Genomic DNA, 15,655 nt, shown 5'->3' on the forward strand with positions numbered 1-15,655 from the left:
ATTATAAACTGGTATCGTGTGAACCCTTTCCCTCCGATAAATATGACGCGGGTGATTGCTCGAGCCACGTCGGCGCAAGCCGCCCTGCGCGCTCGAAGCAGGGTCCCAAAACCCAAGATCCGAAAACATAAAATTATAATGGAGACCGTTACCCAAGAGAAAAAGAAACTTCGCAGTGTTGTATGTGACTTAACTGAGCCATATCGGAACTTTGGATCAGAACTTTTTAACATAAGGCCCACAGATCTCGTTCGAAGCCAAGGCTCCTCCGGGCTACACCTTTATACCTGCGGGCAACCCCAAGTTTACTAATGCATGCAAGGAGATGTGTCGACAAGATGGGCTCCAGGTCTTTGCTGTTTCGGTCTGTTGGCTGTCCTCCAACTTTCACTTGCGAGTTTGAATTTTGTATTCTTGTCACTGACATCTCTAGACAACGCCTCATCAACGAATGCACGACCTTTCGCAACAGGTGCATAGGATTGGTTATCACTTCCCTAGTGTTGTTGTGGCAACAATCTGTATGGAACGGGGTCTATTTCTTTCGTCGACAGGGAAAGTCGTTCCATACCAAGCAGCATCTTCCTCTCGGCGTCTGACCAAGAACCTTGGTAGGGAAAAACGGGCTGCTTCGGATGTATCCCAAAATACAATCAACGTGGAAGCGAAGGATGCAATCAAGGATTTATTCCCCAATATCCCGACAAAAGACTTGAACCGGATAATCAAAACGGCGTTCCAAAAGGTGTGTTGATTGCCACGTTGGGGTTCGTTGCTGACTCAATTTTAGGGCAAAAGAAAAGTCGGGACTGCCGTCGAACTACCGCTTGCGCGCCGCGTGCAATTAGCTGTTGTAGCTCATATTCGTCACGTCTATACTGACTATGATCGGCTACTCAGAATCACTTCTTTTCAGGATGCCAGAGCTGCGGTTGAAGAGCCCACTCTTGCTAAGCTAGTTCAATGGCGAGGCGACGATGAAAATGGCAAGACCGTTTTGGAAGATGTATTCCGCGAGGTTATTGTTATTTCTGATGACGAAGATGACGAGGAAGACGAGAGTGACCTTGCTGACGAGAGCTTCTCCAGAGAGGGTCGACAATCGAGCGTTGAGGTTGTATCGAATAAAGCCCTAACAGGAGAACTCCAAACAAGGCCTATGAACTATGGAAACCTTCCCGTTGGTGACCATGGAGCTGTCCAGGATTTCTCTGAGGATGAAGCTCCATCTGGGTTCAGATTTGTACCACAGCCTTCGCGAAAGAGAAAGGTTGTAGACAAGAAAAGGCCGGATCGTAGGGGCTTTAGTCGATACCAAGCCTGGGATCGAGCCCGCAACCGATACAAAGCTGGTGAATATTTACCTGATATAGTTAGGCCTGATAACTATGTGGTTGATCGCTATTCCGTTCCTCCTACCATGCAGGATCCCTTGCAGGAAACGGGAAGACTGAATGGCCACCCCACACGCCCTCTTGTCTCTGAATCGATTACCGGCGTATGGCGCCCTCCACGGCTCTATGATTCTACTAATGAAACACTCGTTAACCAACCTCTGAACACGATCGATCCCCTGCCATTAGATAGCAGCCCATATTTTCTCGAACCGAATGTAAGTTAACTCGCATAAGCCAATAATATGACCGGTCCCTACTTGTACTTGCCCTTACTCTAGCATTGGTACTGACAACAACCAACCAACTTACCCGAAAATTAGAAATCTCGAGCAGGGCCGCCTGATCGAATCCAATTAGCTGATGGTGCTATATTTGAAAGAGCCAACATCTCCACATGGCCCGAACGGGAGATAATAGTTCAAAAACCCAAGCAGTTGTCTCCTACTCTTATCTCCCCAAATGTACTAGAAAATTACCCCGATGAAAGGAGATACCGTATACCTTCTGGAGATTTGCATTTTCCCTCCCACCGTGGAGGGGATATCAGTGAGTATCAGGAACATTGCGTGCTCCCATCAATTGAAGGACCAGAGCCGCCTAGCCATTTCAGAAACCAAACAGTGGAACAGCCGGACCTGTTACCCCGCAAAAGAGTTCCAGATGAATTTCCACCATACCAGATGAAGCCTGCCAACCCTCGTATTGAGGAGGTCTCAGGCAAGATGAACTTAATTGACATTAACAAAGACAGCCACACCTTCTCACAAAAAAGACAACGAGTAGAATATAATACTATCCGTGGAAGATCTCCCGTGGATAGAGATCGAGACAGCGCATATATATCCTTGCCGTTGGGGCCATACGATCCCCCAGCTTATCGTAAACCAGGTTCCTCGGATGTTTCGTTTTTTCACACGGAGCAGAAACCACTCTCATCAAATGAACGCCCTGAAGTTCTGGGCCACCATCTTGAGCGACTTCCAATTGGTGCTAAAAGGCCTCTTGATCCTATTCCCTCAAGTTCACATTTCTCCAGTGGCTTCTCTGATCATCCCGAACATGGACGTCGATATGAAGCTCCTATTTCCCATGGTGCTCGTCACGGTCTTTCCAGTCAGAATATTTTAGAATCTCCTCGCTTTGTCTCTGCATCTGATAAACCTAGTTTTGATATGGTCAGGGATGACGGGCGACCCGTCAGACCTAACCATTTTCCCAATTTCAATCGTCCTCAACGTCAGGTTTTTGACTATGAAGACTTTGTAGACCCAAGAGGTCCAAATTCATTTAGGGATGCAAGCCGTCCAGTTTTTGTTGCACAAGAAACCTCCATTAGGCGAAAAATTTTTCCTGATGAAAATACTCGAATTTCTAGTCTTCACTCTCACGACTTTGTGCGTCCTGTTAATTTGCAGGATGCGGATGGGTCTTTCAGGCATGAGCCACAAAGGAGGCCAGCAGCCCCAGCTAGCCCTCGCCAAACAAGACATGTACCCCGTGGTGCGTTCAGGGCATACGACCGAGTCCGAGCTGAATCACAGTCGGATCTTTCTCATTCGGCACAAACATTTTCCTCTCGAGTAGCCCCCGTTCCTGAGCCCAATAGTCCATTCTATGTTGGTTCAGATTTCCCTCCCCGAAATGGCCGCCCAATGTTGAATCCTTCCCAGCCTTCTTCGGCTTTTTATGATTCGCGAACTGGTCGGCTCTCTATTGATGACGATGGACGGTATGCAATGAAGCGACAGATTTGATTTTCTCACAAATGATCTGTTTCAGCGCCCAATCGACTAACATCGATGTTCTTTCCGTTTACTTCCTTCGTCTCTTTTTATACTGTTTCGATCTTGATTCACTAACTAAATAATTCGGTAGAAGGTACCACAATGGCGATGGCATGCAGCACCACTTAATCCGAGACGGCAGCCTGCGAAAGCGACCTCGCAGCCCACCCTTATACTATGAACGAATCCCGCCCGAACGCGCAAGCATCGTTCTGGGTGATTAAGAGGGATTATTTTTCACAAACAGCGCTTTCTCCTGGATTTCTAGAATATTTCCCTCTCCCTCAAAAGAAAGAGTTTAAAGTTTAAATCTATGCGTTTATAGAGCCGGTGTTGGAATGCATTATAATTATAGCAGGGACAAGCGGTGACATGTCTACGAAGTCAATAAACGGGCGGTGGAAACTCGCATTGAGTGGTTTGGTGTATTGTGGAGAAATTGTCGATCTTCGCGGATTACACTATTCCCCGGGACTATCATGGCTACTCTACATATTTCTTATTTGGTATTTACATTTTACCATTTGTGTCATTCTCTCTCCCGGTACGGCAATACTGTACAGTAGTTACTCGATACCCCAATTTGCCCGGGAAGAGAATTGAAGTAATGTCTGTACATAATATCTTGAAACTCCAATGGAGCCAATTGATATGGGTTTATTAATCTCCTAGAGAAGAGTTCTATTTTGGCCGCCGATTTCCTGTATACAGTGTATGCTACATGACAGGAATGGTCTATCTAGAATGGCAGGGCAAGCCAATGTTAGAGCAGCGGATCATCAGAACAAATATTTCTAAAAACTTGTTTCTGACAGATACTTCGTAATGGTTACTGACACGATTGCAATCCGTAAGAGGTCCCGGAAAATTAATGAATGAGATGATCTCGCTCTGTATTCCCACCCTCCTTACCCAAAGCCCTTCGTGCATAAAAGAAAAAGGAATCGGAGAAATCAAGAGAGCTGGTCGTACGTAGGGAATCCATCCATGCAAAAGGTGAACGTCAAAGAAAAACGTTAAGGGAAAAAAAAATACAGCGTTTTCTTCCTCTCTTCCTCTCCAGCTATGGTCCGTCCCTCCCGTCAACTGAAATAGGAATGTAAGCCCTTAACGATGGGCGCCGTGCGCGATCAGGCCCGCCAACTCGCTCAATCCGACATCATGCCCTAATATACGCATCAGGCCACTGAATATGTATATGTATATATATATAGCCATTACACGTCCCTCTGCACACCATCCGCCACGCCACTATTCACGGTCTTGCCCGTCTTCTTGATAGTGCTGAGCACGGTGTCGTATTCGAGCGAAGGTTCTGCGAGGACAGTTGCAGTTTGAGACTCGAGGCTGACGGTGTAGGATTTGACGCCTGTTTAGGGTGTTGGGGGAGAGAGGTTAGTTTCGAGTGGTGTCTTGAAGGGGTTGTTATTATTTTGGTGGGGAGGAAATGAGAAGCTGGGGACGGAGTGGAAGGGTTGTATAGATTTCTGTGATGATTTTGGGTCTTTTTCCTTTTTCCTTTTTCTGTTTCTGTTTCTTTCCTTTCCTTTCCTTTCCTTTCTATCTTTTTTCTTTTTCTTTTTCTTTTTTTTTTGGAGGGGCGATTATCATTGAGACCAAGGTTACCCCGCAAAGATAACCAGCAGCTTACCATCAAGTTTCTTGAGGACACGCTCCACGGCGCCGGAGCAGCCGCCACAGCTCATGGTGACATTGAATTTGTATTCATGTTGTGTGTCGGCCATGGTTATTTTCGATGCCGTCTTGTATTTCTTGATTCTTGGGCTTGAGAGTTGGTGCGTCGGTACAGGCGGCGAGTTCGTTCGAGTGGAGGGGAAGGGACAATGAAAGGACGAAGTCAAAGGGGAAGATTATCTGTATTTATACACACAGCTCGGGGGCGGGACGCAACACCCGTGGGCTGATTTATTTAATCCCTTTCATACAAGCAAGGCTGGTGATGCTTGCCCGTCCTTTGTTCTGGGTTAATCCATGCTTTGAAGACTCGAGGTTCCAACGATTCCAATTCGCTTAGTTAACTATCTTGCCTGGCAATTGGTAAGCAGAATCGCGAATATATCTCACTGGCGCATTAGTATCTCAGAAACACGCAATCACATCGCAGCCGGACCGAAGTCTGGAGGTTACAGATCGGCTTCTGGCTTCTTCAGGGCCGAATACTGGTGGCGTTGGCTAACCTGCGGACAACTCGCGATGGAACATGGTCGGTTGGTTCAAACCATCCACGTTTTGTTGAGCTGGTTGATGAATACTCACTCGTACATGATCCTTTGGCTGTATTTATTTGTCCCTCATCACAGTGGGCACAGTCTCGGTTTCTGGCGAACATTCAATTGCCAACTCGTGGATTCCGTAAATAAATCGAAGATCCATTTGGAAGATGGTCTGTTAACCGTTTACTGGTTGTAGAGATCCTCCCCATATCCCGCATTCAAGAGACCTACCTACCTTCATGCTCCAGAGTCATCTCGGGCCATATACTGTCGCACGCTCTCAAACACGAACGAGTGCACTATGGCAAATGTATGTACCGCCGTCACCTTCGACTCAAGCTAGCTGTCAAAATCCTCGGAGCAAGCAGATGATTAAACTACCTATCCCTCGTACCAAGGAAGTTAAAATAGGAACCGGAGCGTAGGAGCCCCAACCTTCTTGCTCTCCTCCCACGACAAAATTAGCGATTTTCTACCGAGGAGGCTACGAATCTCAGCTTCTGGTAAACGCAACGGGCTACGGCACAGATAAGAAATGGAAGCTATTCGAGAAACAGATGCGATTCGGACTAGCACAGAGGGGTTATACTGCGGATAAATTCCACTTTTTGGAATTTCAAGTGTCAGCTCCTGTCCGTCTAGTTCGGACTATTTAGATCTTGTCTAACAGTGATGGGAATGCAGGCTTGGGACCCCGGCTGCCAATCCGTCCAGTCAATTTCAGAGCACAACATATTGTCGTGTATTCGTGCAGGCCGGGGATGCAAACACCGTCATGGCGGTACCGATGGTCATGGGCGAGTTTGCCATGCAGCACTTCTCAGGTAACTGCACAACGAACACAACTGCCGCAAATTGACCTAACCCATAAGTTAATGCTGATCTCCTCTTAGGTTTCCATCTCTCCCTAGATCGACGAACGGCCCTGCCACGCCCTTACCTCGCGTTCTGCCCAGCTCTCTACCAACAACATTCCCTCAAGGAAACTGTAAACATTCTCAGCCCCTCACGCCCCGGTATGGGTGATGGTGGCCAAGAATTCACAGCCACCTCATCACCAATCCCCGCCGGCCACCCGCCGACCTTCGAACCCCTCGAGGCGCGGAAAAACTATGATACTATCTCCCCAATAGACCTGAGCACGCTCGGCCCGACAACGCGCATGCGCCTCGGCGACATCGCCCTCGCGCGATCAGGGGATAAGGGAGCCAACATCAACTTGGGCATCTTCGTGCGGTCAGCGGGCCAGTGGGATTGGTTCCGCAGCTTCATGACACGAGAGAGGATGCGGGCGCTATTGGGCAAAGACGATGATGGATACTTTATCGAGCGGGTTGAGTTCCCGAAATTGTGGGCGGTGCATTTTGTGATATACGGAATTTTGGGGCGCGGGGTGAGTAGTTCGACCAAGCTAGATTGTCTGGGGAAGGGTTTTGCGGATTACGTGCGGGATAAGGTTGTTCAGGTTCCTGTGAGTGTTTTGGAGGTGGGGAGGTTGTGATTGTGCCTTTTTGGCTCTTATTTTTTTTTTTTTTTTTAAGGAAGTTGAATAATTACAGCTATTATCGAGTTTTTTCTGGCGGTACTGGTACTCCGTAGATGGATCCGTTTTGGGTATTTTGAGGCATTGTAGCTCGCCTCCTCCAATTTGTGACGTGCCCCACCCCAGCCATATTGTTACTGCGTATGATCTTGTGTCTGCATCGGGAGTAAACTTGAATCGCCTCGTTTCCAGCGGTAAGCTGTATCTCCTATCTTAGCGCCGGTTCCAAGATTCCTCCACCAGAACTGGAACCAACCAGCAGCCGGATATCCCGCCAAGGTAAGCCGCCCAATCGTCATCAAATATCCAAGACTGTTCCTTGATCTGGGAACGAGTTTTGCCAGGATTGTTTCAGATCCGGCCCCAAAGGAAATTTTGAAAAGTACTCGGGAGGTACCTCCAGTTTTGCTGTAGAATGTATTGAATCTTTAGGTACCAAAAAAGTACCTGTGCCTCCCACATGACCTGACCTCATCCAGCTTCTTCCTCCCAGTTGCGGCTTCTTCTTCTTCTTCTTCTTCTTCCTCCACTTCCTCTTCTTCTTTCTTTTTCTCTTCTGCTCACTCCTTAGCATTCGGCAGTCTATCTGCCCTGTCCTGTTGGTTCGACGAATAACCTCTTCCTCGACCAGCTACCGATACCTTCATTCTTGCTTTTCCGCGTCCAGTGGTTCGCCACCCTGGTCTTCGGGTCTTTGTTTTTGGCCATTGGCGGATTCTCGTTTCACCATCCCGCTCCATCCCAGCCTCTCTGAAACCGCTTACGGATGACTGTATCTCCCGTTTATTACCCAGAACCAAGACTCATTAGCTGAAGCAGTGTCGTCTTGGGAGAACTTGTTGTTCAGGCTGCCCGAAACGGCAACAGTTTTGTCAACTCTGGCCGTTGGAGCCTTGGAAACAAACCTCCTCTACCATTTTTACATTGTCGATTTTGTTCGTTTTGGCAGCTTCCTATCTTTACCTGAGAATCGCTATCCTACGAAACTTTTAAAATTTCTGGTTTACCCGTCCCTCCCCCACCCCCAAACATTATCGTTAAAACCATGATCGTCCGCCGGAATTCCGACCTGGAAATGCATCTCCCTGATGCGGCCCAGGCCGCCCCGTCCACCGCTGCCAACGAAGCCGACGTAGATATGTCATCAGACGACCTGAACACTGTCAGCGCCTTACCAGCTAAACTTGCGGCTCGTTTCTACCAAAAATCAAACGGCCGTAGACGCGCTTCTGCTACTTCCTCCCGCCGCAGCTCGATATCCTCATTGCACTCAAATATATCTGCCCACGGGGGACCCCACAGTGATCATGTTGCGCAACACCTACGCCGTGCATCCATCATCGAATCCCGTAAAGCGCGCCTTGCTGACCGCGCAGCACATGCGGAAAAGGTGCGACTTCGTGCTGCACTTGCGAAGAATGAGTCCAAACACATCTTGCGGGAGGAAAGGGCACTGGCTGCGCAGCAGGCGCGTGAGAAGTTGCTGGCCGAAATTACCGCCAAGTGCGAGGAGGAGGTTCGAAGAGCAAAGAAGAAAGCTGAGGATATGAAGGAGAGGAAGGCGGCGGAACATGCTAGGCAGCGATTGGAGATGGCGGAGAAATTTGCAGAGGCAGAGAAAAGAAGGCTGCTTTATCAGCAAAATACACGGCGACCACGAACTACGAGTCTTGCAGCAGCTGAGGAGAAGAAGCTCGCGAAGGTGGCCGTCAAGCAGCTGAGCCGGACTAGTGCTACGCGGATTATCCAGCGGGCATGGCGCAATCACTATGCCCGCACCGTTGTCAGGGAATTTCGAGAGGTTGATCTTTCATTGGAGCGGATCCGCGCTTTGAGTTTTGAGGAAGTTGGGGCGTTGCTCTCTGAGGAGAAACTCTTGACTGTGACGGCCAAGGTTCTCCGGCTGTGCGGTTTACAGGATACAGAAGGCGGTGCCATGGGTGAACGTGGCGCTGTCCGTACATTCCTTAGCAGTTATTTGATCTTGGCCCATCCAGCACAAGTTCTAAGCAGCAATGGGGAACAGGAGCAGGATCTTATTGCCAAGGGTCGGGATTTGCTAGTTATTTTTGAGCAAGTTATTTCTCAATTATCGGCTATTGGGGTATGGCCTGCCTCGCTTACCACCGATCTTCAGGCATTGTCGGAGTCCTATAATACTTTCTTTTCCGCATTCCACGCCTGGAAGACCCACGACTCCTCAGTCTTGATCGAAATCATGCTAGCACAATTCATTGAGCTAGAGCTCATCTGGCAGACGGTCAAGGATGACCGTGAAGGGGGTGCTGCGGATGACTATCAGAAAGGCATTCGCCAGAATCAAATTTTGTTGCTTGCACGTCTTAAGAGACTGGCAGGTGCCGAGAAGGCGATGTCAATGGTGAAACAGGCTTTGAGGAAATCTAAACGAGACAAGTTGAAAAACGGAGCTTCGCAGCAGTCTATCCCCCGCGCCACGAGTGTGCCTCCGTCTGCAGAGTTGCTCCCAGAGCCTGCAAAGTCACCTATCTGCGAATCGTTCTCCACCGCAGATCACTTGGCTCTCGCCCAGCTGGATCAGCAGGAAATGACCCCCCGCGATCGTTTTGCGAAGGCCTTGACCGCTCTTCCGGATAATAGGGCGCTTGTGCACGAGCTTTTGATAAACAGGGAGTACAAAATTGATCAAGGGCCATATACAGCCATACGACTCCAGATCATGAATCTTATGTGTGAGATGATGAGGAAAGATATCGCTAAAGGGCTGGGGACTACTTGGACGGTAGCGATGGCCAGCGTCATTCAGGACAGACTGCTTCGTTCCCTAAGACCTGGAAATTCGTTACATGTTTTGATCAGCGAGGTCCTCGACCCGAAATATGTTGAAAACCAGTGTAATGCAGGCACTTTTTCGTACGATGCATTTTTCGAGTTCATGAGCAATATTCTACCAAAGCTTTGTGCCCCATACCGCGATCCTGAAGTCAAGGCCTTTGCCTCTGACACTTCGGGCGATGCAATTGACCGCCTTGCGAGATTGATGGGCATCATCGATCTTTTATCCTTAGATCATACCAATTTTCTGCTCCATGTTGCGGCTCCGCAGCTCATCCAGGAAGGACCAGGATACGAGCAGCGTGTGTTTTCACGACTTTTGCAGGAAGGGGTTATCACTCTTGAGAGGACCCGGGAATTCTGGCGTGTGAACCGTAACACAATCATCGAGGACATGAAGAAACGTGACCCGGACAATATGAATCTGGATTATAAACCACCCGCAGCCAAGATCTACGCACAGGGCATCGTTGACTTGGTCTTAAGCAACAGACGTCTATCTCCTGAACTCATTCCTGAAACCTTAGATATGGATCGCGGACACCTTGAGCAAATACGTTCACGTGCCTTCATGATTGCAGCTACGGCCTCGATCCTGCTCAGCGCCAAGAATCTCCTTAAACGCGACGTCCGCTCACAATGGAAGAGCGAAGCAGAACGAATCATGACCCTTGATTTCAACGACATAAAACCGGAGCGCGTCCAGTCAATCCTGGAATCTTCTCACGCCATGCCCGCATCAACACGGGCGCAGCTATTTTCCACTATTAAACGCGTTCTCAGCCCTGCGACTGCAGCGTCTATCACGGCCACAGCCACAGCTGCAGCCACGAACTCGTCGGCCATCTCTATTTCACCTGATACAGTCGCATTACTTTCTTCCTCTCACTCCTCCCCCTCTTCGTCCTCATCACCATTTTCAGGCTCAGACACGGGCAACAACACCAACGCCACAAACGTAGACTGCTTCACCGACCCGGTGACAAAACTGATGCTCTCACGACTGCGAGCACACGTTCTCGCGCGCCTCAGTGCGTCGAGCGCTAGTGAGCGGGTGCGGACGACAGCGACGGCGAGCCAAAGTCTGGCTGCGGCGGGGATGCCGGAGTTTGTGAATGAGGTTGGGAAGATTGTGGAGAGCTTAGGGAAGGTTAGGGAGGTGGATTGGTTGTGTCATGGGATGGTTTACGAGGAGGTTTGGGGCGAGAGGGAGGAGGATCGTGAGAGCAGGCAAGGGTGAAGGATGGGGGGTGAGGGGGTTGGTTTCGTTGGCCTTACTTTGCTCATGCGTGGTAGATGCGTGGTTGGTTTTTTGTACGATCATACCCGATCTTTTTCGTTTTGAGAGATGCTGTGTCCCCTACCTTATTTTTATCTTTTATCCCAGCTTTCTATCTTTCTTCCTATTTTTATTTCCCTTGCTGTATCTCGTTTTCAGTTTTTCTGTCGATTCAGACCTTCGCGCTTTTTGCATACCGCTCATATTTTTATATTTTGTATTTTCTTTTCTGTCATACGCATGGGAATGAGAACTGGAAGAGATTGAACTAATCAGGGCGAGAGACGATTTTTTTTGGCATTTCATCATTTTCTTTTTTGTTCCTTATTGTTTTCTTTCTTTTTCTTGGTCTTTTTTTGAAATAGTTTTGGTTAGGATTCGAGAGTGTTGGTTCGGAAAGTGGCGAATTGCCCTACCTCAACCTCACGGGAGACGATGAACAGGTTTGTATCTTCCTATTTTCACTGTCACAGTACAATAGATAATTGTTACGCATTCCGGAATGGACGGGAAGTAATGAGATTGATTTCTCTCTCTATCTTCCTCCTCTTCATTTTCTCTCTCTCTCTCTCTTTCGCAATCTGATTTCTTGGAATAATATGTTTTCTTAGTATTTCAATATGATATTTATATAGCTGTATGGTGATATTTCTTGCGTTTTGAGCCAATGTTTTTATTCAAAGACCAAAATAGATTGTTGACAGTGACATCATCGTTTATGCTTATCTAATAAAGTTAAAAAACTCAATCAATCCAGCCGCATCGGGAAATTCCAAACCTCCGCCCTCGGGAAGAAATAGAAAATATCGACAATTAATCAAGCTTGACTGATTGTCACTCATATCATTTAGGGATTTGCGGATATCCATCGGGATATCGAACTATAAGCTAAATTACCATTCTTTACATGGCAGGTGAGTTGAACTACCCGGGTGATATGGGCAGAGAGGGGAAGTGTTTTGTGAGGGGTACTTGAAGAAGGGGGCAATCCCTGCTTGGTTGCTTTTATATACCATGCTAATACTGTGTAATGCAGACTAGCTATGTGGCTTAAATTGATCTAAGTTATATAATAAACAGAGGGATTAACCGCACCAAGACGATTACAAGCCTCTGTGCGGATAACATTCGCTTTCCGCCCGCCGCACCCACCGCCGTCTTAGCACCTCCCGCTTCCCCCTCACCACTAGCGCAAACACACATTTAAAAAATGCCCACAAGCCCCTCTGGAACCATCACCCTCCTATCCCCACTTACACCTCCCTCTCTCGAGCGCACCTGGCTCACAGCCCCGCACCCACGCCTCCCCTTCGTCGCAACCTGCAGCGCCGACAAAACCGTGCGCATCTACTCACTTCAGAATTTCACCTTACTCTCAACGATATCAGGCGGGCACAAACGCAGCGTGCGCAGCTGTGCATGGAAGCCGCTCGTAAAAGGCGAAAGCGTGTTGGCGACGGCGAGTTTTGACGCGACAGTCGGGGTATGGAGGAGGTGGGATGGATACGGGCGCGGGGCCGATGACGGCGATCGCCTCGCTACAAGCGGTGGGCCTGGTGGCTATGACGGCGACGGCGACTCCTACTCGAACAACGAGGAAGAAGACGATGAGGAGTGGCGCTTCGCTGTCCTTCTGGACGGGCACGACAGTGAGGTAAAATCCCTTTCGTGGTCCCCGGCCGGCACCTTGCTGGCAACCTGCTCGCGCGACAAGTCCATCTGGATCTGGGAGGATTTGGACGATGGCGATAACAACTTTGAAACGGTCGCGGTTATGCAGGAGCATACTGGCGATGTGAAGTGGGTGAGCTGGCATCCAACTGAAGAGTGTTTGGTGAGCGCGAGTTACGATGATACGATACGATTGTGGAGGGAGGATATCGATGATTGGGGTCAGGTGGCATGTCTAAGAGGCCATGGAGGTACGGTGTGGTGCGTTGAATGGGAGTCTGGCGAGGTGGAGCGTACTGTGCCTGTTACCATGAGTGGCGCTGGTGATGGGAATGGTGCAGAAGAGGCGCTCCGGAAGGAATGGATTGAACAGCGTACACTTTCCGGTCCCCGGCTAGTTTCCTGCTCCGACGACCGCACGATTCGCATATGGGCTAAACAAGCTCGCCATCCTGCAACCGCCAAATCCGGCCCTGCGTCGATGCCCAGCATTATCCGCCCAGCCGATATTGACGAAAAGTGGCTTGAGCAGTCCCAATTACCACGCCGGCACGATCTGTCCATCTACTCCGTTGCATGGAGTAAACGGACCGGGCTGATCGCGTCGACAGGCGCGGATGGGAGGATTGTAGTATACCAGGAGCGATTTGTTGAAGCACAGGGGCCAGAAGAGGCTTCTCCAACTACGAACGCAAATGGTAATATGAACTTGGATACGGATGCTCCCTCACCACCGGCAGATGTAGGTAGTATCGAGAAGAATGGTGATAATGCACGAGCAGAAGAACAAGCGCGGACGCGACCAGGGCCCACGGCTACCCCTCAAACAGAATGGCACGTCCTCGCTATGATCGATGCTGCGCACGGCATCTACGAGGTTAATCATGTGTGCTGGGCACTGCGGGCTGATAAAGGGCGTAAGGAGGGAGAAGAGGAGGAGGTCCTGATAAGTACGGGTGATGGTGGAGATGTGAAGGTTTGGAGGCTGGAGAGATGATCAGGATGATGATGATGGTGGTGGTGGTGGTGGTCTATAATGTAAACTTCGTTCATCGTTTCGCATTTTCAGAACAGAGTTGGATCAATTTAGATTACTTATAAAATAATATGCTCTGAAGGTACATCTCCCGTTTTCATCACGGTAACTATATGTTATTCTCCGAGAATCTAGTCCACGAATAATCCCCCCGGGAACTAGCAATGGAGAACAATAATATATTAATTAACCGCTCAGATGCGAATTTACCGGACAATAAACACTTCCAAATGTTATTGAACGGTCCTTTGTTTCTGAAGGAAGGGCCCTGTATAGCCCTAGATACCCTGCACAGAAACACCTTGCTTGCGTAATAGAATGTCAACAAGTAAGAAAACCGCGGGAAGACATGATAACGAAATGGGACAAATATATCTGACTTGTAAATATCTAGAAATGAAGCCTAACAAGCCTTATGGCATTAGTTATGAAATAAAAAGGGGGAAGAAACAAGCCAAAATGACAAATTGAATAAAGTAAAAATGAAAATGAAAATAAAAGTAGAAATGGCGAAGAAAGATCCCTGAACACCATAAATTTAAAGAATAATAATAATAAAAAAAAAGAAGGATATCAAGGATGTATAAAAGGGCCGTGAATATATTATATAAACAGAACAAAATAATTTGCGATATATGAAAAAGAAAGGGATAGTTCATGGATTAAAGTATATAAAAAGTAGAAAGGACAAGGAGAGAATAGAAGATGGAGAATAGCTGAGCTGAGGTGGTGGGAAGGTAGGAGATAGATAAGTAAGCAGCTAGATGGTTGTGTTCTGTGGAATATGAAGTCCGTTCGGTTGTTGGGCCAGTGAGCCAGATATAAGGCTGTACTGAGGCAAAACCCTGAGAGAAATTCCCAGGAGCATGATGTGTTCCAGGTAAACCACGCTCCTCCTTTTCCCCTTCCCCTTTGCTTTAGGGTTTATCAACGAGCCCTTTCCGTTCGTCAGACGTATCATCATCCACATCACTCCCGTCCTCATCTCCAACAACATAAGGCTCCTGCTCTCTACTCGACCTCGCCGAAACAACCCGACTTGGCCGCTCATCCAACTCCGCCTCGTAGATATTTACCGCCTCAACATCATGCCCACGTCTACCCCGTTTATTCGAATATCTAGGAAGGGATCCCGAGCTACTCGACCCCAGCATCGGGTAGATGCCCCGGAACTCGTATCCTCTGTCCTGGTCCTTCTGACGCGATCGCCAGATGAAAACGCCCCATATGATAGCGGCGATGGCGACGACAATAAGCGCCACTTCCCCGGATTTGTAATATGCCTTCCACATGGCGGACTTCACCTTCTCCTTCTCGCGCTCGGCGGCTGCTGTACTGTTTGGATGCGCGCCGACGGAGGTTGCGGGGCCCTTTTCGCCGTCGATTCGAGAGTCGGCAGGGTTGCCGCCAATGTCCGCAATATCAACTCCCATGAATCTGTCGAGCATCTCGCGCGAGCGGCGTGGGTAGTTGAACGGCACCATGTGGCTTGCGTTGTAGAATAAGACGTATGTCAGATTTCGGGCCTTTTGATAGAATCCTGCCGATTCACCTTCGAAGGTCCAATCTTGTCGTGGCGCCCAGATACCGGGCGAGAGTTCGAATCCTGTCCCTCCAGACCATTTCATGTCCTTGATCAGGTCTTCAGTGCCGATGTGATTGCATATCAGGTCCTTCTGTCCACTGAATAGAAGAATCGGAAGGCCCTCCTCGAGAAGTCCAGGTAGCAGCTCGACGGATGGCTTGGATTTCAGGGCCCTGAAATGGCCACCTACTGCACCAGAGCATTCAGACCAGCCAGTTTGTTTGTCGCTATTAATATGTAACGCTTCGGTGACATTCTTAAACCGGAGATACGGTTCAATATTCTCCAAGTCAGGAGGCCAATTCATCCCAC

At 48.7% G+C, this 15,655-nt stretch overlaps 5 protein-coding genes across 5 annotated transcripts; 4 read left to right on the forward strand and 1 right to left on the reverse strand.

The window, feature by feature from the left end:
- Positions 1 to 42: 42 nt before the first annotated feature.
- Positions 43 to 3,843, forward strand: HCBG_05326 (uncharacterized protein; the record flags this gene model as incomplete). Its single annotated transcript, XM_045432375.1, has 5 exons — positions 43 to 180; positions 434 to 745; positions 791 to 1,612; positions 1,718 to 3,126; positions 3,273 to 3,843. The coding sequence occupies 5 exons, from the start codon at positions 43 to 45 to the stop codon at positions 3,403 to 3,405; spliced, it is 2,814 nt and encodes a 937-aa protein (XP_045286491.1).
- A 1,873-nt stretch (positions 3,844 to 5,716) lies between these two features.
- Positions 5,717 to 6,928, forward strand: HCBG_05327 (uncharacterized protein; the record flags this gene model as incomplete). The annotated part of the gene is made up of 4 exons (XM_045432376.1): positions 5,717 to 5,725; positions 5,841 to 6,037; positions 6,100 to 6,239; positions 6,309 to 6,928. 4 exons carry the CDS (start codon positions 5,717 to 5,719, stop codon positions 6,914 to 6,916), a joined length of 954 nt encoding a protein of 317 aa, XP_045286492.1.
- A 1,075-nt stretch (positions 6,929 to 8,003) lies between these two features.
- On the forward strand, positions 8,004 to 11,552 carry HCBG_05328 (uncharacterized protein; the record flags this gene model as incomplete). The annotated part of the gene is made up of 1 exon (XM_045432377.1): positions 8,004 to 11,552. One exon carries the CDS (start codon positions 8,004 to 8,006, stop codon positions 11,010 to 11,012), a length of 3,009 nt encoding a protein of 1,002 aa, XP_045286493.1.
- A 709-nt stretch (positions 11,553 to 12,261) lies between these two features.
- HCBG_05329 (WD domain-containing protein) lies at positions 12,262 to 13,946 on the forward strand (the record flags this gene model as incomplete). Its single annotated transcript, XM_045432378.1, has 1 exon — positions 12,262 to 13,946. One exon carries the CDS (start codon positions 12,262 to 12,264, stop codon positions 13,717 to 13,719), a length of 1,458 nt encoding a protein of 485 aa, XP_045286494.1.
- Positions 13,947 to 14,330: 384 nt separating this feature from the next.
- On the reverse strand, positions 14,331 to 15,650 carry HCBG_05330 (pheromone processing carboxypeptidase Kex1; the record flags this gene model as incomplete). Its single annotated transcript, XM_045432379.1, has 1 exon — positions 14,331 to 15,650. The coding sequence occupies one exon, from the start codon at positions 15,648 to 15,650 to the stop codon at positions 14,676 to 14,678; it is 975 nt and encodes a 324-aa protein (XP_045286495.1).
- Positions 15,651 to 15,655: the final 5 nt, after the last annotated feature.

This window comes from Histoplasma capsulatum (assembly GCF_000150115.1).
Source record: "Histoplasma capsulatum G186AR genomic scaffold supercont2.7, whole genome shotgun sequence".
Lineage (NCBI taxonomy): Eukaryota > Fungi > Ascomycota > Eurotiomycetes > Onygenales > Ajellomycetaceae > Histoplasma > Histoplasma capsulatum.